The sequence below is a fragment of the Neltuma alba genome, unplaced genomic scaffold (assembly GCF_004799145.2).
Source record: "Neltuma alba isolate B1F8T4 unplaced genomic scaffold, ASM479914v2 tig00013062_pilon, whole genome shotgun sequence".
In the NCBI taxonomy this organism is placed as follows: domain Eukaryota; kingdom Viridiplantae; phylum Streptophyta; class Magnoliopsida; order Fabales; family Fabaceae; genus Neltuma; species Neltuma alba.
Window position 1 is genome coordinate 104,391 of NW_021637399.1, and position 22,735 is coordinate 127,125.

Consider the following 22,735-nt stretch of genomic DNA (forward strand, 5'->3'; position numbering starts at 1 on the left):
AAGAGGCATGACGTTCCGCAAACTACGCACTTGTTGCAATAGATTCGAACATTAACGTCAATGACTTACTTTTGCATCAATAATATGGGTTTTAATTAAGATAAAGCAAAAGCATATATACTTTAAACTGCTGCGGTGTGTGTTGATTATCACTAATTGGCTGATTAGCTCTTTTATTAAAGGAAGGTGGGGACAGGTCATATGCCACTATGGTTCCATGCGTCGCCCTTGAATTCGATATCTCTCCAGCTCATGTCCCCCGAATTACAAGGGCGCCTTGAATATTCCTTTAAGATGGTGGGCTCATTACTTAATGATGTTTTTCTGTCACATTCTTCGGTTTTGACAATTCACAGCAAGAACCTTCCCTTTCTTATTCTTCAATTTCGAATAAGATCACTGACGAAAATGCTGCAAACCACTTAGTACTTAATATACTATATATACCGTCACACACACACACACACAGCAGGTGCTTTTCATTAGCATATATGTGGCTAAGACTTTCGAAGCGCTAGGGCTCATGATGACCAGATTTTTATCTATGTCTGTTTTACATTAAGGACCTCTTTTAAGTAGTATGATCTTCGAAGAAGACATATATAAATATACTGAAAAACATCAGTGACAGCATATGAAAGAGGAAGCGGAAATGAGAGTAAGCTAACTTGATGCAAATTAGATTCTTTTCTCTCTTGCCTTTACCTTTACCACCCGTTTTCTAAAACAATGAGTTTCTCTACTTATCGATCGCTTTATCAATCTATGTTATTAATTTGTTGTATATGGTCTTTGCAAAACGATGAGATTGATCACTCAGGCACTAATTCGTGGCCTGGGCCCTATATAAGTATTAATGTGCCAAGTGGGTTAATTGATAGCAGCAACTTCTTGATATAGTAATGATTGGACAGATAATACTGATTTACGGGATCGATTTATCAAATGAATCCGGTCAAAACAAAGGAGCGCGTTGAGGTTTTCCATTGATTGAAGAGACCATAGTCGAAACGAGGCAAGCTAAGAGAATAAATTTGACAGTGATAAAAGAGAAAAAGAACTACCAGAGATGCCTTGGGTAACATCAATAAGGATAAGTTTGTGGTTTATTGCATATGGGCATAGAGCATAGATAAAGATAAAATAATTAAGTTTCCACACTTTTCTTTTGTTTCTGCTTTCTCTTTTTCTCTTCCGCAAAATGTCTAAAATAATATGAAATGACCAATAGGATGAACCCCATATATATTCCTTCCAAACGTGATGATAGCAAACTGTCCCTGGGGCTAGCTCTATATAAACCCCACCATCCTCATGTCCTCTTCGCACAGCAACATTCTATGCAAGTGTTCCATAGAAATGCAACATACATATTTTGGGTTTAAGGGAATGAACGAGGGACTTATCTCCCCCAATTAATCCCTGAACTCTTTTCAGAAATGATTTTATTGGAGGTTTGCTGCAGGTGGATCGATGAGCTAACTGCAAATGAAATTTCGAAAGGAGACTTTGAAGGGTAAGGGAGGTGACAGAAGAGAGTGAGCACACATGGTCCTTTCTTGCATGGTTTATGCTTGAAACTATGCGTGCTCACTCTCTATCTGTCACACCGCCACCTCTCTCTCTCTCTCTCTCTAATATTGGTAGAACTTCCCTATCCCTATCCCTATGCCTAACCCTAACGTTGCTGGTCATGATATATGTTGCATATATGTGAAATTAATCTGCATATACTCCATGTAGGATGGTTTGATAGCCAATTACACCATACAGCTTATCATAATTATGTGTTTTATGGCTGTTGATCTTAATAATTAGGTTCTTCTTATTGCCTCTTGCTGTATATAGAAGCATGTTTAATTTCTAACCCAGGCAGATTTACTTGATGCAGGACCTAATAAGTGCCTCCCTATTGATCCAAGAGGTTGATCTCTTGTTGTGATTGATGAATTTTGATCTTATATACATGTTTTCGCTGATCACTCATAGTTATTCATCTTTAACTTTTGAATATGTGCAGTCATATCAGATACACATGAATCTATATTTTCCTTATTGTTGTTAGCTATTTTGAGTTTCACGCCTTAAGAAGTTGATAAGAAGGGTAGGCTGTTTGATTAGTTTTTTCTCACTGCTTCGCCGTTAAGTTCCATAGTTAAGATTGGATTACTATGTGCAGTCATATCAGACACACACACATGAATCTTTATTTTCCTTGTTGGTGTTAACTATTTGAGTTTCACGCCTTAAGAAAAAAATTGATCAGAAGAGTAGGCTTTTTAATTAGTTTTTCTCACTGCTTCGCCGTTAAGTTCCATAGTCAAGACTGGATTGCTGTATCGGATAAAACTAATTTGCTTGCCAGAATATAATCGATATCGCTTTCACCTGCAGCTGGGGACAGCAAATGACAAATATATGAAGGGTCTTTTTTTGCTCAAGCAAGGCCATGGCGGATATATAAATTAAATTTATATTCTTCTTGCTTTCTGCTTGGATCTGCCTCCATCCCTACCTGGGGCCTGTGCATGACTGAGACAGAAAGCTTCATTAACTGTGGATCACAGAAGGCCTGTTCTTGATCTGATCATCTTTCCCCCGTGTTGTCCAATGTCCATCACGTTGGCTTGTTCCTCTTTAAAATGAGTGAAAGTTAAAGCGTCTTAAAGGCTTAAGCTTTTACAATGAGTCAGTCTTGACAGAGACATGTGGATTTTATAACTTCTTTTACTTTCATTGATATCATTCATTCTCGGTAATTCATACCAAATACAGCTCCACGCCCCATGGGAAAAAAATTATTACTTTTAAATTGATGTTGTCAATTTCAAAATCAATCGAGCAAAAGCTCCATTAATATGTTTACAATACACATTTCCCACGATTCCCAAGCTCCCAACATATAAAACAAAACCATTATTATCACATAGGATATAGGAACATGCAAGTCTTAGACCAATTATCTTTAAAATGACAGGTAATTTTGCATGTCATGAGACCATTTCTGCAGTGTTTTCGATTTATATATTTAGTTCATATTTAAAGAGGAAAATATGCTCTACCTTTCAACATTCTTCAAAATACACAAAAGAATTCATCTCATCAAACCCATCCTTTGATAAATATACCTTCTAAAATACGAGAAATTTTTAAGGCTTATATTTTTACTGCTGTTTAACAATTAGAGTGGATCCCATGTATTTGCTCATAGTTCAAGACAAAGTTATACCACTTACTTGATATGGTTCTTATATTTTACATTGATGTAAGCTGAACTAATTATAAAGAATTTTTTTGCATTTTTACATTAACATATGACGTTGATTAGATTCATACATATACTTGTGTGAGAGAGGAGGTGTCAATTGATTGGTCAAATATATTTGTACAATACCTATGTCAAGTTTTTTATATCTATTATGTATAAGTTCTCTAATCACACATGGATACATGTCATATTTTTTAAATATTATCACTTAATTAGAAACTTATATGGAACTAAAAAAAGACATATGGCCCTATATGATTGGAAAGTTTGGCATAATTTATATAAAGAACTGGACGCAAGTTTTTTTTCCCCGCTAAAACTAAATTTATAACATCCAATAATATTGGGCGTAAATATATGGGATGAAAATTTTAGAAATTAAAACTCGATCATTCAGATCATAGGACTAGTTATAAATATCATTTTCTTAAATGTGGGTGTTTATTTATACGGTAACACCTTATTTAAATTTTATCGAATAAATATTTGAAATATGATTTTTTTTTAACTTTTTAATAGTGCATATCAGTAGTTATTTAATTTTTATAAAACTTGACATGAAATACTGAGTTATTTCTAATCTAATCTTTAGAATCATATCATCACGATGAAATATTAGAGGGAAGTCAACTTCCCCCCTTTTATTTACATCAGTAGGCTTTGAATCTTAAATTTTTACTAATGTTAAACTTTATCTTTGCCATATGAATTAGCCATTGATATCATCTCTATATTTGTATAGATACATTATTTTTATGGATATTTCAGAAAAATGTACTACTTTTATTTTACCTCAGGAAAAGAAAAACAAATGTACTTGAATCATATGATACAACACGCATATCGTATTTCATGATACACGTAGCACATTTTGACACAGGCATCGTTGTTTTTGTTTTTGTTTTTGGTTCTTTTTGTTGGTTTGAAATGCTCCAGGACAACTTAAGAGCGTATTAAACAAACTCAATTCTTTAATTGCGCGTGAATATTTTTATACCACTTTTTAAAAAATAATTTCAAATCCAACAATTGTCATACTCCTCCGGTCCTTAATATAAGACCCATTTAACTAATTTGATTAGATTAAGAAAGTTAGGTAGGTTAGTTAATTATAAGAAAAGTGACACGTTTTTCCTAAAACGCCATAATCATCTTTCTTAATACCTCTCTCCCTCTTCTACTTGATTGTGGTTAAGGGAGTATCCATAGGGGTAATTTAGAGAAAATTGATAAATATGAGAAATGGGTCTTATATTTAAGACCAAAACCAACTCAAGAATTGGATCCTATATTAAGGACCGGAGGAGTATTATTTTTATGATTTAATTTGGTGCATATATACTACCTTGGATCCTAATTATAAGACCTCTTCTATAATCTATAAAAGAGGTCTTTTAATTAGGATAGGAGATAACACAATTAAATATGTACATGCTTTTCATATCCATACATTAAATTTTTAAAATTGCCATGTCTAATGTACTGGATCGTGTCGTGCAAGCGCCTCTTATTTGTGCAACATAACACAACGTTGTTAATTATTCTTGTTGGTTTATTTGAAAAGCTATTTTCTGAAGGTTCATATATTTTATTAACCAAGTACATATGAAGTAAGTGAATATTCATTGTTGAATGATTATGATCTTTATTTATTTAAAGAATATAATGAGGCTATACCTATAAAATATTTAATCAATCATAATACACTTATCTAAAAGAATTCTTTAGATAACAATGCGTGTTAAAATCCCTTGGTTGAAAATAAATCACACTAAAAGAGCTAAAACTATTATCAACTCAAGTTAGAGTGAGTCATGTGGATGGTATCACTTGAGCAAATGGTTGGGTTTTTGAATTTCATTCCCATTTCGCTTGCATGTGGCAACCTGATTATAATAGTACTACCTCCGGTCCTTAATATAAGACTCTGTTTGACTTTTATTTTGGTCTTAAATATAAGATCTCAATCTACTTTGTCTCTCATATTTATATTTTTTTTTTCCAAGTAACCCTTCTAACAATAATAGTTCTAGTCAATACACTTGATTAGTAAGGATATTTTAAGAAAGACAACACCTATTTAAGACAAATAACTAACTCAACTTACTTTATTAATCTCCTCAAATTAGTCAACTGACTCTTATAATTAGGACAGAAGGTAATATCTTGGGAGATATTAGAATCTTGATGTCTATAACCATTTAAATCCAAAAGTAATGTTCAATTATAAACTAGTAGTATTTATATTAGATTGATTATTATACTTAATTTCTATATTTAAGTCCCGAATTTCTTTTTTTACCCCACTTGTTTATCCCCCAAGGAAACGGAGCAGAAGGGGGAAAATCCGAAAGGACGCATTGAACATATCCAAATGGGATCGCTGAACGGACATTACACAGATAGGGGTATAAGCCTTAACCATCAAAGTAAAGCCACTTTTGCCAGTTTAAAAACTGGTCTTTGTGGTCCTAGCCTAGAAGTATTGGCCTAGAGGTTCCTGTTTTAGCTGACTTCTGGTAATCAAAATGAAGTATAGCCATTTCCTGCGCAAATATACAAGACCAGAGTAAGAAGCATAATTCATTTTTAGATTATTTTGTGTTACAACCCATTAAGAAACTGCTTGGACCGAACATGTGTGTGTTTTGTTTCTCAATAATGAAAATCAAATACAGGGCCTAATTTAGGTCAAAAGAAACCACAAGCGATTCTGTTGGCTAAAGGGGTCCTTGCTTCATATGTTTGTTTCAGAGAGGCTTGAGTTGTAAGAACTAAGAACAGAGGGGTATTTTTAGTTTAAAAGACATGAAATCAGCAACACACGCTCGCTCTGCCCTTCCCTTTGTGATCAAAGGAGGAAAATGGCTCTTTAATTGAAAATAATAATCTACAGCCATAGTTTGTACTAAACAAAAATGTGCACCTGCATTTTCAGACAGACCACGCAGGGTGCAATCACATATGCTAATACGACAATCATGTGTATGCCCACCCAGTCGGTGCGAAAAATAAAAAATAAAAAATAACGACAACGTAAGATGAAGAACAATTCCAGTCTGCAGGCCAGCTTCTGCCGTTCAGATCCATTTGTCAACCAGAACATAAATTTATAACTCAAAACATTATCTGTGGTAGCTACGTAACAGTCTTAAAAAAATGAGCCCAAACAAAGTACTACCCGCCTTTTGCTGCACGAACTTACATTTTACTTCTGGCATCTTAGGGAAGGAGCGAGTGAAAGAAACCATCTTGAATTGAAGAAAGGATACCAATTTTCATTTCAATCTTTGTGGAAGAGCAGGATATTCAATGCCGTACTTGGAAGATCATCCTTTAAACCATTATCTAGGAACCAGTCGTTGATAATGCTTTGGGAAGTTGAATCTCTAGCAGGCCACCTGTCCACTAATCTGAAACCATATTGCCCTGCAGCTGAGAGTAGCGATGGTTCATCTACTCGTCGGAAAACATGGCAAAGAATTAGTGCAGGCTCCTTGTTATCTTTACTGCTTCCACTGGAAGCAATCAACTCACTTGCGGTTGCAAACAAAGGCAATATAGCTTCAGGAATGTATGTCACGTCCGTCCCCACAATGACATCAAAGCCTGTATTACTCACTTCCTTCACTTCCTCAATATGATCCCGGTTTCCCCACTCGAGTCTCTTGGTGACTAGTTTAGTAAGCAGTGGTGGCGGAAGATTAGACACAACATTTTTGGCAAGGAGTTCAAGAGCAAAAGCATCTCCATCAGTGGCGACTATGAGGTCAGCATATTTAGCAGAAACCATTGAGCAGATACCTCCACAACCACACCCAAGCTCCAAAGCTCGCTTCCCTTCAACAATATTGGGATTTTCTGCCAGGACGGAAGCCATCAATCGAGCGGATTCCCACAGCATCAACCCTGTTGATTTGCAGGTGTGTTGGTACTCCTTTGAAAGCACACTGATCTGAAAATTCGACCCTCTGACGTTGACCTCAATAATCTAACATGAAAAATTTGAAGTGCTAAGAACCATGTGCGCATATCAGGGGAACAGCAATGGCAGTTAGGCTTATGTTAATTATATAGAACCAACAGGTAATCTGTATTCAGGGGAGAACAGAGGAAAAAAAATTGCCATATCAACTGAAAACACAGGAAAAATTTCTACTAGATACACTTCTAAGTTCCGACAGGTATTTATTTATTTTTCCCGAGTGTGGACTCTTGATAATTTTTCTGATAGGACTTGGGAGAAATGGCATACACATAGCAAAGGTAAGAATCTTCAAGCTTACACCCATACCTCATTCTTGCTTGAAGGTGAGACTCCAAACATATCAACTGCCAAACCCTCAGACAAGTCAATGGCAGAGCCATTCACGTGCCCCCTTACATTATCTTCCTTGACTTCCTCAGAATCAAGACAATTGGCCTTTGGTTCAGCTTCCTTACTAGCTTTCTTACTATAGGAAGAGTTAGCACCATCTGAGATCCGGAACACAGCTTGCACCCAACGCCTAAACCCAAAAAACAACCCAAAAAAAAAAGGCACATGCAGAAGAAAAGAGTAACTGCAGTCACTATTTAAGCAGATAAACAGGAAAGAAACCAATTAAATTCCAACTCTGCACTGAAAAGCAGAAGTTCAGGCAAGCAAAATTCCTTCCTTAATTTGTTAAATTACTCAAAAAAAAATTGCAGAATAAATAAAGGAATGAGACATGTTAGTTACCTATTCATCACCAACTCCCTTGAGCGGTTCTCCACTTGTTTGCAGCATACACCAAGTTCGTCAACATTAAAACTATTTTCTTTGAATAAATTTGTCAAAAATTCATTTGAAAAATAGTACGCTCGCTGAAACGAGAGGAGCATTACTTTAAAATAAACAAAAAGAAGAGCTTCATATGTGAACTAAACTGCAAAACAACATGGCAAAAGTTGATTACTTACAGTGCCGTCACCTCTAACGTAGAAATTATCACTAATCTTTTGATCCTTGCCAGAGAATCTTTCCTACAGAACGGAACAAATGGAGATATCAAACATCAGTTGTCATTAAGAAAATGGATCAATCAAAATTAGTCAAACAATCACCCGACCAAGGAAAAGATATTATAAAACTGGTATTATGCTGATGACAGACCATTTAAAGCATTTAGTGCAAGTACTCATAGCAATCAAAAGAAGACAAATCACCTGAATTTAATGTCAACATAATTTGATTTCGGTGCAAATCAAAGAACCATAAATGTCGAGTGGGACTGACTGATTGTCTAACCTTAGCCTAATCACAGATAAGAATACTCGAAGGAAATTTCAAATAGTTCATGAGAAAGCAAATCTAAATTCTTCTAGCTATCACATCGAATTATTCATCACAAGAAAAACATCTGGACAACAATTTTGAGGGCTTATAAATTTTTTAGCAGAACTCTTAAATAGTAACTGCAGAAATTCAACCTGAGCGAGGTCTCCAGTAGCATAGTCTCGAAACAGCACATAACCATTTGGCTGAACACCAGGAAAATGGGAATGAATTTATAGCCCAAAACAAAAATATGAATGAAAACACAACCTATTGAGAGTAATAAGTTTCTTACCTTGATAACCTTTCTAATGTTCTGCAACACTTGATGCATCTTTTCTGGTGACACTGCAGATAACATAAATATCTGCTCAACATGTCAGCAACTAAAACAACAGCGTCATAGTTAATTAAAAGCACAACAGTATATAGCCAACCAATAAAAAAAATTGTGATCCAAAATCAATCTACTGTAGCTTCAAATACCATGGTAACAATATCAACTGAAGATGGAGAGATCTGCTTGCACAGGTCATCAGCTGTCAAATCAGAGACAAAAGCACTAACACGCGACCCCTCAAACTCTTTGTGTGTCTGCAATTAGCAAAATGGGTTCGTTCTTGTTACATCTAAATTATTAGTAATGCAAATTCAATCCTGTTTAACCTGCAAAAGTGCATTTTTTTATTATGATATGAACTATTAATGCTAGTTTCAATGAAGTAAACTACCAAAATGACCTTGCACTAAAAAAATACCGTATGCTACATATCCTATAAAACTACGACAACTACAACAGAAGACCACCGATATGTTGTGTGCACTTGTATCAAATGCATCTGTGGTTACTCGACATGGTTGCACTAATAAATTGAATCAAAATGCCTACAGCCAACGAACTGGCTATACGTGCATATATAAGTGTGGTTGAAGATGAGAGACATTATATAAGAGAAAATTTTCCAACCTTAACCAGCTCAATAGCTCGTGGTGAGAAATCACATGCATAAACAAAAGCATCTGGGTATGACGCAATCACAGGGAATATAGTATTTCCCGCTCCACAACCGACCTGCTCAGGAAACAGCATTACTTATTAAACATCTTCATAGACCAAACACCTCCTAGAGAGAAGCATAAACAGCAAATAATTGATCAATTCGCCGACCACTGATCTCAAAAATAATGAATAGCTAAGGAGGGAAACCAATATGGAATGGTTCTCACTCCATGATCATAGTGTGAGTTGCAGACGAGACTGGTTTCCTTTTCACATAAGTCCAATTGTTATGCTGTGGCTTGCAGATACACTCAAACTAGTTCAGTGGCGGACCGAAAAACTACGTGGGGGGGGGGGGAGAAAGAGAATAATATTAGAGTTTGGACTTACTCTGATCAAAAACTAAAATTTTAAGTCTTACATGCAAATTTAGCGGACGTTTGACGAAAAAGGGGAGGGGGTGGTAAGCATGTAAGTTCGCTAGCGAACGAATTGAGTCATCATATGATAGTTTAAAAACCAACCGAAACTGTTTAGAAAGGGGCAAGATATATTTGCATTAAGAAATGGGAAGATTTGAAGACAACAGCACGGATGTGTACGTATATACCTCCAAAATCACTTTCCTTCCAGCTCCCTGGAGTTGAAAGTAATTTAGGCAATTAGAATGTTGAGCAACACTTCAGAAAATCAAATCAAATTACAAATGAAGACATTATTTCCTTCCACTCACAGAAAAGTAGCTGCCCCACTCCTTATCCAAGTAGTGCCGATCTTTGAAAAACTGAAGGAAAAATGCCAGAAAAGAAAAAAATAGAATTAGTAATAGTCAAACCAATTGGGGCGAAGGAGATGAATATGTGGCAGTAGAAAGACTTTGGGGAAGTGATGCAGATGAAGCTAGTAGAAAATGGACAAAGAAGCAACATCACTTGGGTTAACAGAGAATACAACAATAAGAATTAGCAGCGTTGCGCGGGATGGGACAAAAACAGAAGAGTTGGAAAAACAAACCCTGTCCTGGTGCCGCTTGTAGAACACATCCCAATACTTTTTGGCTTCTCTTTCATACTTCTCTGTAAATAAAAAACAATTTTGAATGCTTGGGAATTGCAAGCAGAATATGAGACAGAGAGAAAGAGAAAAGAAAGACCTCTCCAGAAGGGGGACACTCCAGTATTTCTAGTTGAATAAATTTGTAACCTTTGCACTGGTATTTGTTGCTGCTTAGAATCTTGTAGACCTGACGCCATCACCCTGCCTGTTTCGCGGGGTTTTACCCGAAGGAGTCTTATAACTTGTAAGTCAGTTTAGATTTTAGATCAAGCATTCATCCAAATTACAAGGGATAACCGCACAAGACTCTTCCGGTCAGTGCCCCAGCACGACCAGAGAAAAGATTCAGGCTTTTACATAGCTCACCCCAAACCCTCCGCCTAATTCCCCCTTTTTCCTTCGTTTTCCTGGGGCGCGGGATCCCAATGGGCGCGTTCCATGTCACTAATTTTTTCAGTTTGACAACAAGGTCTGAAAAAATAATTATTAAAAAGCTTTAATAGTAATTTAAGCTAAAATAAAAAATTATTAGCTAGGTGTACATCTTCTTGTAAAAATAATTCATAAGTATCCGAATTAAACATAAAAAGGTTAAAATTTTTTTTACAAATTTAATTTGTAAATGACAGAACTTAACTTTTAAAATAAAAATTTTAACTTATAATGTTAAATTCAACTTATACATATACAAATTTAATCATAAATATTTAAAAATAATAAATCTATTCTTTCTGATGTCATTTTTTTACCTTATAATTCTATTTTTTTGGAAAAAAAAAAAAAAAAAAAAAAAAATTTTTTTTCTAGTGGTATGAAAAAGGACAAAAAATTCTAATTCTTTGATTATATGATTAAAAAAGTAAATAAGTTATCGGCAAAACATTAAATAAGTTGCTTTTGTGAAAATATATAAATGAGTAGGAAATAAGAAAAAAGGAAAATGGTAATAAGATTCTATTTAAGAGAATTAAATATGAAAAATACAAAAATATCTCTTAAAATTATTAAATTAATCTGAAATATCAAGAGACTTCATTGTAAGAGATTTTATTTGTTTAATTATCAAATTATTTATATTTTTTTAGTATGCATTAACAACTGAAAAAGCAGTTTTTAATAACTTAAGATATAATGATTAATAATTATCGCAGCAGATATTGACAACTTATGGATTATATTTTTGTGATGTGCTGAGAAAATATATTGTTAATACCTACTGTGATAGTTGTTAAATACAAAAATATCTCTTAAAATTATTAAATTAATCTGAAATATTAAGAGACTTCATTGTAAGAGATTTTATTTGTTTAATTATCAAATTATTTATATCTTTTTTTAAGTATGCATTAACAACTGAAAAAATAGTTTTTAATAACTTAAGATAGTAATAATTAATAATTATTGCAGCAGATATTGACAACTTATACATTATATTTTTGTGATGTGTTGAGAAAATATATTGTTAATACCCGCCATGATAGGTGTTAACAATTGTTCTTTTAGTTATTAATGCATACTTAAAAAATAAAAATAATTTAATAATTAAAAAAATGAAATCTTTTACAATGAAGTAGCTCAAAACTTGAGATTAATTTAAGAGATTTTTTTATATTTATGGACCTTATTACAAGTTTTCTTAAGAAAAATGGGATGGGATGGGAAGTTTCCATTTTATCACCTGGCATGGCAAAACCAGACTTGAGTCCCCCGAACTAGAAATTCTGAGTGGATCCAGATCCGATGCGGAGAAGTCGAAGCACTGCTACTCCAAAGCCTAATGAAGAAGACGAAGCTCGGCAGTTGTTAATTTCTCATCCACAGCTACATTTGTTGTGGTCTTGCGCAACAGATCTGTGTTTCCTTCACTTATTCACACTGCAACTGAACAGCCAATTCGCATATCAACCAGTTCGGAGCTCCGACAATGGAGTCTGAAGGTGCAGCGGAGGGGACGTCACCGGTCCCTAGCCTTCTTCCTCTCGCCTCTGACTCCCAGCAGCCCTATGTCTCTGAGCTCCTCTCGTTCACCCTGGATCGTCTTCATAAGGTCCCTCATCCTCTTCTCCTTCAATTTTATTGTTTGAATTATTTAGTCTCATCAACAAATTGTATTTTGCATACCGGCGACCTTGCTTTGATATTCCCCGTCTCCGTCGGTAATAAACTTAATTTTAGGAACCAGAGCTGCTTCGGGTTGATGCGGAGCGGATTCGGAGGCAAATGCAAGAGGTGGCGGTGGGTAATTACCGAGCGTTCATATCTGCTGCCGACGCCTTGCTTGCTATTCGTGACGAAGTCTCTTCTATCGACAAGCATCTTGAAACTCTGGTATTTATTTCAAATTTCTATCGTTGTTAATCTGCTTTATGTATTATGTGTGCTCTATATGTATGGTGACCTTTTGCTTTTAAAATGCTACACCTTAATGTTTAACAAACATAAACAGTGATGAGGGGGAGTAGTAGGTTTACTTAATGGTTATTAGGGGAGCAAACGTCATAATAATCACGTATGGTTCCATGCTAGTTATCGAGCTTTGGTTGCATTTAACTGATAGTAATTTGGGCAGAGATTATTCTGTGATTTACTTTTACGTGCCATAATTCTGAGATAATTTGTTCACTATTCCTATCTTCATCATGGTTCTTCTGAAGCTATTTGTTCAAAAAGTTGTCTAATATTATTGTCCTTGGAGTTTTACATATGTACATAGGCATGCAAATCTATGAAGGTGCACTTAGAGGCAATGACGTCATGGTTAAGATCACAAAAGCATTTAATAGAAGTCATGCATGGGTGGCTGTTCAGGTTTCTGACTATTTAAATAGAAGAAAGTATATAGATACATATGTGCTAATGTTGCAAATGCCTGAATATTTGAGGTGTAACTTTCTTTAGTTGAGCATGCTTATGGATTATTTGATTCTAACTGATTACATATATACCTCAAAGTTTGAGACCAGTAAGATCATATTAATATATGCAAAAATATAGTACCTCATGTTAATCATCTTGGATGTTTTTCTTTCAAAAAAATTGTGGGTCATCCTGGTATCTTTTCCTTTCTCACAGATTAATGAGGTTCCAAAACTGACATCTGGATGCACTGAGTTCATAGAATCTGCAGAGCAAATTTTGGAGAAGAGGAAGATGAATCAAACAATGCTAGCCAATCAAAGCACTTTGCTTGATTTGCTGGAAATTCCTCAATTGATGGACACGTAAGGGTTTTTCTTTCTCTTTTCTTCTTCTGTTTTTTTTTTTAATTTAAAAATACATTTGTAGTATTTTGAATGCCCACATGGTCTTGCTTGACTTGCTATAGGATAAACACATTAATACCTTTTTGAAAAGTCATATAATTTTTTGTGCCTGCAGATGTGTAAGGAATGGGAATTATGATGAAGCTTTAGATTTGGAAGCATTTGTTTGTAAACTCTCAACGATGCATCCAAAGTAAGTTTATGATTCATCTCTCGCAATTTTACCATGTAGCTTTGCTGTTTCCTTGGGGGGAAATCTGTAGAATTTTCTGCTTACTTTTTGCTTCCCCCCTTGCGCAGGCTGCCTGTTATTCAAGCATTGGCTGCAGAAGTTAGGCAGATCACCCAATCTCTTCTTTCACAACTTCTTCAAAAACTTCGATCTAATATTCAGGTTCTTGTATTTTCTATCTTAAATTTATCAACAAGTCATGCTTAGTTGATCTCCTGAAAATGCTTAGAAATGTTAATGTCTGATTAGTGTATTTTCTTTAATACAGTTACCTGAATGTCTCCGCATTATTGGATATTTGCGTCGGATAGGAGTATTTAGTGAGTATGAAATGCGATTGCAGGTGATGTTTAACTAAATTTTTTGCACACTTTATTCAAGCTTTATTGCTTGTATTTTATCTGGAGGTTTTCAGATTTACTAGGTACATTCTTTTATTTTACCTGCTTGTTTATAACTAGGTAATTATTTGTTTTCAGTTCTTGAGATGCCGAGAGGCATGGCTTACAGCTATACTTGAGGATCTGGATCAGACAAATCCATATGAATACTTGAAAGGGATGATTAACTGTCACCGAATGCATCTATTTGATGTTGTCAATCAATATCGAGCAATATTTGCTGATGACACATCAGGAAGTGAGGAAAATTATGATGGTGGGCTTTTGTTTAGTTGGGCAATGCACCAAATTACATCGCACCTCCATACTCTGAAAGTTATGCTTCCTAAGATAACTGAAGGTGGATCACTATCAAATATTTTGGATCAATGCATGGTGAGCGTATTCCATCACACTCATCCTTTGTGCTAATAAAGTGGCTTTGAAAAGCGAGGAACCTCTTTATTTATTTTTCCCCTTAATCATTCAGAAAGTTTGCTTACCCATATTAGTATTTTGGAAAATGACATCCACATACACACACACACTCTTAACACTGTGACGCCAACTTATGTTCACCTTATTCAATTTCTTTTCAGTACTGTGCTATGGGACTTGGTTGGGTTGGACTGGATTTTCGGGGCTTACTTCCATCACTTTTTGAAGAGTAAAACATATTACCTTTTGTAACCTTTTCATGTTATATCATTTGTAATTCTTTATTGACATGTAGGTCGGTTGCATTGCAGGGCAGTTCTTAACTTATTCTCAAAAAATATGCATACAGCAGTTGAGAATTTTCAGGTAAATGAACTTGTGGAGTTACAATATTTCAATGTTGGTTTCCTGAATCTGTTTTGATGCATGAATCCGTGTGAGTTGCCCAATCTAGTCAGCCCTGGGGTTCTTATGTCTTTCTTCTCCTTTGCAACTAACAAGTAGCTTACATTCGTATGATAATTAACCATCTAACTTCATGCTCTTAGCTGGTCTTGGATTCACATCGATGGGTTCCCCTGCCAGCAGTTGGCTTTCCCGCAAATACTGTTGGTGAAGAAACTCAGGAGGACGTCACTCCACCCTCTTATTTGATGGAACACCCACCTCTTGCTGTTTTTATTAATGGTAAATGCTTTCTTCTTTGTTTCGTTTAAAAGGATGGGTTTCTGTAGTCTTAATCAAATCAAGATAACAATGCTGTGGTTCTGATTAATTAGTTGGGGAGGCCATGTTCTCTCTTTTTTGATAAATGGGGCACTAATGTGCTACTGATAACATTAGATTTATTTCAGAGGAATAGATAAAAAGACTAGATTCAAGATAGGAATCAAGAGAAAGTTTTCATTGCCAGCGTCTTTTGTAGCCTACGGGAACCCTCTTAGATGGAACATCTATAGATGGTGTTTGTCATGATGCCAGAAAGGTTTTATTATATGTTTCATAGTTTTCTCTAGTTTTCTCCTACTTGTCTATTCCGAACTGATTGTACTGGTATCTCTGGTGTCTGCAGGTGTATCTGCGGCAATGAATGAACTGCGTCCCTGTGCCCCTCTAAGTTTGAATCATGTCCTTGCCCAAGAGGTGATTAAGGGACTACAAGTTGTTTCAGACTCTTTGCTGAGATACAATGCCACTCGGGTACTCAGAGAAATGAGTCAGGACTTTTCCTCTCACTCTGTCGGGCATTTGTAGAGGTATTAGTTTTTGTAATTTTTGTTGTTTATTGCAATTAGTCTCAATAAAGGACTCACTCTAGAATTCCTTGAAACTCATTTTGTAGGTTGCTTTTCCACATTGTGCTACTTGTTTTGGGCGTTGTTATCCTGGTGGAGCTGCTCTTATCATGGACGCAAAGAACGTTTATGACGGAATTAGCCGCCTATTAGCTACCTCTTCCGCAAGGGAACTCCCAAAACCAGTGAATAATGGGGAACTGAAGATCGCAACTGAGAATGGGAACCTGCGAGCGGTGGAAAATGGAGAAGCACCCGAAGCTGAACAAACTGAAGGTGAAGGCGCCAATGCTGATGAGGAGAACAAAATCTCTGCTCTGCAGGCAGATATTAGAGACACTAATATTGAAAAGACGACATGAATTGCCAAAATTTTAGTAGTTCTAGGTGTATTTTTTCCCCGGCTAAACTATTGGGTTATTTCTTTGTTTTATCCCAATACTCGTTTAAATTGGGTCTGTAACTACTTTGTTGAATAATCTCATACGAATAGTTTATATACAAAGGATTGTGTTGGAAGAAAGAGGACGACAACTGAGGCACATTCTTTTTATTTTTTTCCCAAAGGAAACAGTGTTTTGGGTCTCTGGTAATTTGCCTGATGATGGACGCTCTGTTGAGAGTTCTACTGGTCGTGAACCCGTTCGTGGGTCTTGCTTGGTTGTCCCGTGAAACTCGTAAATGTTGGGCCTACGGATATATGGGCCTAGACCAGACAAATGTGGCAATAGATGCTAGAATTCAGGGTTTTGCTAAGAATTGTCAGCAGCAGTGTTATTTCTGTTATGAAAACCAAGTAAGAAAATAGTACAGAAGTATAGAGAAGAGAGAATGGAGATAAGTATATTCTCAAGCAACTCATTACTAACTTTACATATCAAAAACTGTTCATCCATGTTAAATGGCATGGATAATTATAAAATATAAAAATTATGAACGAGTAGGGAGATGGATTACTAAAGTACTAGTAGGATAGTGATAGGATAGTAGAAGTTATTTGAGGGGATATGGACATTCATATAATTTGTTCCGTTTTTTTTTTTTGGCCAAAGTATAATTTGTTCCGTTTAGTAAAACACTTGTCACCAGACAAATTAAAAAAAATTAAATAGTTTATATTATTATAAAATTAATTATAATTTCCATCCATTTGTCGAATTGTCGTCCCTTGTCTGCAACTCTTTCTAGGGGCATCCGTCTGGTGGGGTTAAAAAAAAAAAAAAAAAACCGGAAACCCTATGACCTGAGATTACTTAGATCAGGTTCCGGGTCTGTCCTTGTGACGTGAGTAGTCATTTTTGTAAAATCCGAAAATCCTCTTTGTCGAAGTTGCTGGTCCGAGTCGATTCTGGTGGAGTGAAGCATTCGCAAGTAGAAAAAGATGTCGACGGTATACGTGTTAGAACCGCCGACGAAAGGGAAGGTGGTGCTGAACACAACCCATGGTCCGCTCGACATTGAGCTATGGCCCAAGGAAGCACCCAAGGCTGTCAGGAACTTCGTGCAGCTCTGCCTTGATGGTTATTACGTTAACACCAGCTTTCATCGTATCATCAAGGACTTCCTTATACAAGGTGGCGATCCCACTGGCAGCGGCACAGGTTCTTTCCTTTCTCAATCAAACCGACTATAACTACTTATGAATCTTTACCCGGTTGTTGATGACCGTGCATCTACACTGTTGCCCGAATTTTTTTTTTTGGTTGGTTCTCAAATATCGTCTTCAAAATGAGATTGGCTAGCTCGGGATTTCGGTTGAAAATATAATGGAAGTATAGCTGAAAATTTGCAAAATTCCCTCTGTTTTTCATCCCCGCACAATGACAACTCAAATATAGTGACATAAGGCATTCAGTCATTCACCGAATGGTCAGCTCATTTAACGGTTTGTGGTTGGAATTCGAAACCACACTCACCCCTAAAAAAATGATGTCCGCTTCTAAACGATGGTTGGTGAAATTGGCCTTAGCTTTAAGTTCACGGTTTTCTGATTACCGGTTACTTTGTAACTTATCCAAAATATTGCAGGGGGTGAGAGTATTTATGGGGGTGTCTTCTCTGATGAATTTCATTCACGTCTAAGATTTAAACATAGAGGATTGGTTGCGATGGCAAATGCGGGGTCACCACACTCCAATGGGAGTCAGTTTTTCATAACTCTGGATCGTTGCGATTGGCTTGATCGGAAGCATACAATTTTTGGAAAGGTAATTGATGGAATATTGTTGCAAAACCTTTTTTACTACTCGTGTTAATTTTGTGGATCCACTGAATTCAGCACTTTTATTTAGGTGACGGGAGATACATTATACAATCTTTTGAGATTGGGCGAACTTGAAACTGATAAGAATGATCGCCCTCTGGATCCCCCGAAAATATTATCAGTTGAGGTAGGTTGAGATTTATATTTGATCTTCAAGCGAGAATCATAAAACTTACGTCCAGGAATAAGCTAACAACCAAGTTTCTGCTTGAAACGCTTCATTATAGGTATTATGGAACCCATTCGATGATATTGTTCCAAGAACAATTCAGCCTCAGATCCAAGCTAGTACTGATATGGAAAGTAAAGATTCAAAGAAAAAAGCTGTAAAGTAATTTTTTTGCCTAAAAAATTGTATCTTGTGAGAACTTAAAATGATGATTTATGTTAGTGAATTTCCCTCAGTATTTTATTGCTTTTTTTATAATGTAGAAAACTGAACTTACTTTCATTTGGAGAAGAAGCTGAAGAAGAGGAAAAGGAGCTGGCATCTGTAAAACAAAAGATTAAGAGCAGTCATGATGTATTGAATGATCCTCGTCTTCTGAAGGAACCAATTCCTAATAATGAACTGGTAACAAGGCCATTCCCATCATCCTGGTTCTTCAAGAGAGCTCTTTCTTGGAACAATACATGTATTGATCGAGTAATTCTTGGAAGCAGTAGTCATTTTCATACTATCCCAAACAATCACAGTTTACTGATAATCTATGGCTGTAAATGATACATCATATGCCCACTTATAAGTTATCTTGCATTATATGACATCGATGCTTTTTTTCAGGGCTCATCAGGTGGCAAGTCGATGAGAGATTTGCAGTTATCTGTAAGGGATGCATTGAGCTCAAAGAAAGAAGAGTCTCAGAAAAAATCAGAAGCCAACCTTGATGACATTGATGATGATGATGATGATGATGATGATGATGATGATGATGATGAGGCGGACTTTGATGCCAGAATGCGGAGTCAAATACTTAAAAAGCGCCAAGAGTTAGGGGATTTACCACCCAAGCCAAAGTTGCAAAACGGTATTTCAATCATCTTCCTTGTAGTTCAGCTGGTAAAATTTTCAAACTCTGATTTAAGGAGCAATTCTGGTTCTGCCCATGGAAGCTTTAACTTTGTTCATATTATTGACATGATGCTCTTGGAGTAGTCCTCCGACTAGCTAGTGACCTTTTAAATTCTCTAGGAGATTCTGCCAAATAAAAAGGAAAATTAAGGGTATCATAAACTCTCGAGATTCTTGGGTGGATGACTGGTCAAGGTCACGATATACCTAAATCCTCCAGTGCTGCCATAAGATGTGTGTATTTGTCAACACTGTGGCCTTGAATTTGTCCAAAACTGAACTTCTGATTACTTGAACAGCTTGATGAAATCTGTTCCTTATTCAGAATGATTGTTTAATTGTTAAGGCTCACCACCTTATTGTGTTATCAAACAGGAAGCTCAAGTCCAAAGAACCCCAATTCATCAGCGATCAGGTAAGGATGTTGATCATCATCGGCATTCATGACTTGTTTTGGGACTTTTGTGATTATCTAAATGTTTTATCATCAGCTTTCAAACTAAAGCATATGACCTAATTATGATCCACACTTGACAGGTCCAATGCTGTAAGTGTTGATGATGATCAACCTAGGGTGGAAAAATTGTCCATGAAGAAAAAGGGAATAGGATCTGAAGCAAGAGCTGAACGAATGGCAAATGCAGATGTAGATTTGCAGCTGTTCAATGAATCTGAGAAAAATAGACAGTTGCGGAAGCAGAAGAAACGCAGAGTTCAAGGACGTGAAGATGAGGTATGCTATGACTTTGATTTCTACTATTTATCTTCCTTTTCCTTATTATCTGTGTTCCATCTTCTGGCTTGTGTGCTAAACACTCATATTTATATGCTGCCAAGAAATATAGTGGATAGGAATTGATTGACCAATGCAGATTGAAACATGGTGCGACTCTGAGAATAATTGGCTGGAATTTTAGATGCACACTATTTACCAATTAGGTTGAGAGTTAGATGTCAGGTCACTTCCTCGCAACTTTGGCCACTTTCTGGGAGAGGGCATATTGCTTACAGCTTGTATCACTGTATATTTTTCTGTTTGTTTGCATTTTTCGTCTTTTTTTCTTCTTCTTTTTTTTCCTTTTTTTTCTGTATTTTTGGGCGGGGGTGTTGGGGTGTCGAAATAATGTTCGGAAGGGAACAAGTATTGTGTGGTGAAAAAGTTGTTGTGAGGCAAAGCTTAAGACTTTCAGATTGTACTATCCAGCTTCTCTTGCAATCATCTGTGAGATTCTTTCGATCACTCTTTGTTGATAATGGCCTTATTCTGTCCCTCTCTTCTTTTGGGTTGGATTATCACCAGGTTCTAGCAAAACTAGAGAAATTTAAGACGGCTCTATCGGAAAAGACCACACCCTCAGCCTCAACCGATGGTCCAGTAGTTGTAAATGAAGAGGATGTGTCGGACTGGAAAGGAGGTGGCTTAAAATTTGCGCCTGAGTCTGGCAAGGTGAGTATTTGGCAGGCATTTTTTTTTTCAGTCTGTTCAAATAGACTGGTTTTATCCCAGTACATATAAATTCAGCATATTTTCCGTCCTGCACTTCACATGTCTTTCCAGCCACCATATTAAAATAGAATGAAAAGGCTATGTTATCACTTCGTGCCATGCAGCGGATGGTTGGCATTGAAAGAAAAGATAAAACATATTTTTCCTGGGTCAAAAAAATAGCTGAAGTGCACAAGTTAGAAAACTAAAATTATTTCCTGGCTGGAATTCGCGTATGGCATTGACCTTTTCCTAGTGCCTTGAGTTTTGGGTGTAATTTGTATATGAATGTGCAGGATCGGATGTCACGCAACGATGACCCCAACGACTATGTTGTGGTTGACCCCCTTTTGGAGAAGGGTAAAGAGAAGTTCAATAGGATGCAAGCTAAACAAAAGAAGCGAGAGCGAGAGTGGGCTGGAAAATCCCTTACTTGATCTTGTACCCACCCACATGGCTGTATCATATCATATCCCAGCAGCGTTGGATGCGTCTTCTATAAGTTCTGGGAGATTGGGTCAAGAGGTAGCAGTCTTCGCACAATAGTTGAGAAAGGCGAAGGAGCCATCGGGGTTAGTGCGAGGTGTGGACTTAGAAAAGCCAATGTGTACAGCATCTTATTAAATGTCTGTAATAACTGCTTATAAGACTAACGGTTGCATTTTTTTAGCATTTATGCCGAATGGCCTATGTGCTGTGGTGGGTATTGGGTAAGATCTGCTACAACTTGCAGTTGTTAATCACGATGGAATGCCCCCAACAACTAAACTGACGTGAGTTATTTGCCGTTTTCGCTTGACGCTCCCTCTCCTGGTCTTATGAGGTCTATTTTAGTAGGGTAGCTTTTATGTTTTAAAATATATTACTTCTTGTGAGGCAAAAGGTAAAGCGGTGGGTTTCTCGTATTAGCAGATGGCCAAGAGCCCTTACATGATGTTTTGAGAAGCATCATTTATATGGAGTCTGGATTATATGTCTGCACTACGCTGGTTTGGCACTTTGTAGGAAAGCTAACTTTCCAACATTGATTGAACATATTAAACTGGTGGGCTGATATCAACTTCTTTATTGGGCAAACGTCACTTTATGCTTCCCTGTTACTGTTACTGTTATTGCTGTGAAGTTTTAAGTAAGAAACATTAAATAGTCTTAATTTTTAAAGTAAGAAATAATAACTGTTTCCTTGTGACTCAGACTTATTGGTAATTATAATTCTCCATTTTCTCTTACTCAACGGTAGCATGAATTCACGTGTCTTTGTCGTACATCTCGCATTCTTTCGTTCACACTGACGCTGCCATCAAAAAGCAAATCTATTCCTTCTATGCCGGGGCAGTTTTTTTCCACGGAAAAGCATGAAAAGAATTTTAAGGTCCATTCAGACCAGACCAGAAGACAAAAGTTGAAACATCTTGTACAAGTAATACCTATTAATATAAATTTATCGGTTAAAATTTTTAGTATTTGTCATTCATTCATATAAAGTAAATTTACAACTGGCAACATATTTGACGCTATCTATTACTCAAACAACACAAATTTATGAGTGAGACAGTGACTATTTTATCAATAGTGATTCTTAAAAAGAATAAAAGATTTATGAGTTTGGTTATTAGTCATAATTTTTCCAAGTGTTTTGCGCAAAGTGGGAGTGAACAGAACAAAAGAATAAAGGAGATCCTA

General features: G+C 36.3%; 3 protein-coding genes and 1 long non-coding RNA gene across 6 annotated transcripts; 3 read left to right on the forward strand and 1 right to left on the reverse strand.

Annotated features, from left to right (window-relative positions):
• Window positions 1-1,342: 1,342 nt before the first annotated feature.
• LOC114734016 (uncharacterized) lies at window positions 1,343-2,833 on the forward strand. 2 transcript variants are annotated; one of them, XR_003739126.1, is made up of 2 exons: window positions 1,343-1,516; window positions 1,892-2,833. It is a non-coding gene; the product is annotated as an uncharacterized LOC114734016 (long non-coding RNA). The 2 variants fall into 2 exon arrangements; XR_003739127.1 differs by having other exon boundaries at window positions 2,395-2,833.
• Window positions 2,834-6,275: 3,442 nt separating this feature from the next.
• On the reverse strand, window positions 6,276-10,922 carry LOC114733998 (uncharacterized). 2 transcript variants are annotated; one of them, XM_028921475.1, is made up of 13 exons: window positions 10,721-10,922; window positions 10,582-10,643; window positions 10,301-10,351; window positions 10,178-10,204; window positions 9,535-9,639; window positions 9,054-9,161; window positions 8,863-8,934; window positions 8,723-8,773; window positions 8,213-8,275; window positions 7,992-8,116; window positions 7,677-7,776; window positions 7,563-7,631; window positions 6,276-7,259 (listed from the first exon to the last, which is right to left on the reverse strand). In XM_028921475.1, the coding sequence occupies exons 1-13, from the start codon at window positions 10,818-10,820 to the stop codon at window positions 6,552-6,554; spliced, it is 1,641 nt and encodes a 546-aa protein (XP_028777308.1). In that variant the 5' UTR covers window positions 10,821-10,922; the 3' UTR covers window positions 6,276-6,551. The 2 variants fall into 2 exon arrangements, with proteins under 2 accessions (XP_028777308.1, XP_028777307.1); XM_028921474.1 differs by having other exon boundaries at window positions 7,563-7,776.
• A 1,432-nt stretch (window positions 10,923-12,354) lies between these two features.
• LOC114733997 (conserved oligomeric Golgi complex subunit 8-like) lies at window positions 12,355-16,754 on the forward strand. The gene is given in 13 exon segments (XM_028921473.1): window positions 12,355-12,670; window positions 12,799-12,951; window positions 13,696-13,844; window positions 14,002-14,079; window positions 14,187-14,280; window positions 14,387-14,461; window positions 14,598-14,894; window positions 15,098-15,165; window positions 15,248-15,302; window positions 15,485-15,623; window positions 16,009-16,143; window positions 16,146-16,192; window positions 16,279-16,754. Coding segments are annotated over 13 exon segments (1,728 nt in total). The 5' UTR covers window positions 12,355-12,547; the 3' UTR covers window positions 16,594-16,754.
• A 725-nt stretch (window positions 16,755-17,479) lies between these two features.
• LOC114733999 (peptidyl-prolyl cis-trans isomerase CYP57-like) lies at window positions 17,480-21,833 on the forward strand. The gene is made up of 10 exons (XM_028921477.1): window positions 17,480-17,832; window positions 18,260-18,438; window positions 18,523-18,621; window positions 18,722-18,825; window positions 18,927-19,068; window positions 19,279-19,522; window positions 19,942-19,981; window positions 20,104-20,299; window positions 20,867-21,013; window positions 21,349-21,833. Exons 1-10 carry the CDS (start codon window positions 17,613-17,615, stop codon window positions 21,487-21,489), a joined length of 1,512 nt encoding a protein of 503 aa, XP_028777310.1. The 5' UTR covers window positions 17,480-17,612; the 3' UTR covers window positions 21,490-21,833.
• The last annotated feature ends 902 nt before the right edge of the window (window positions 21,834-22,735 follow it).

Bases quoted from the DNA above. Each gene is read 5' to 3' on its own strand.
- LOC114733998 (XM_028921474.1), bottom strand. From the start codon at position 10,820: ATGGCGTCAGGTCTACAAGATTCTAAGCAGCAACAAATACCAGTGCAA. The intron at 10,205-10,300 runs GTGAGTGGAAGG...TTTCAACTCCAG, and splicing joins AGTGGGGCAGCTACTTTTCT to GGAGCTGGAAGGAAAGTGAT. The intron at 7,260-7,562 runs GTATGGGTGTAA...TTTTCATGTTAG, and splicing joins CACCTTCAAGCAAGAATGAG to ATTATTGAGGTCAACGTCAG.
- LOC114733999 (XM_028921477.1), top strand. From the start codon at position 17,613: ATGTCGACGGTATACGTGTTAGAACCGCCGACGAAAGGGAAGGTGGTG. The intron at 18,622-18,721 runs GTAGGTTGAGAT...GCTTCATTATAG, and splicing joins CGAAAATATTATCAGTTGAG to GTATTATGGAACCCATTCGA. The intron at 19,982-20,103 runs GTAAGGATGTTG...CACACTTGACAG, and splicing joins CCCAATTCATCAGCGATCAG to GTCCAATGCTGTAAGTGTTG.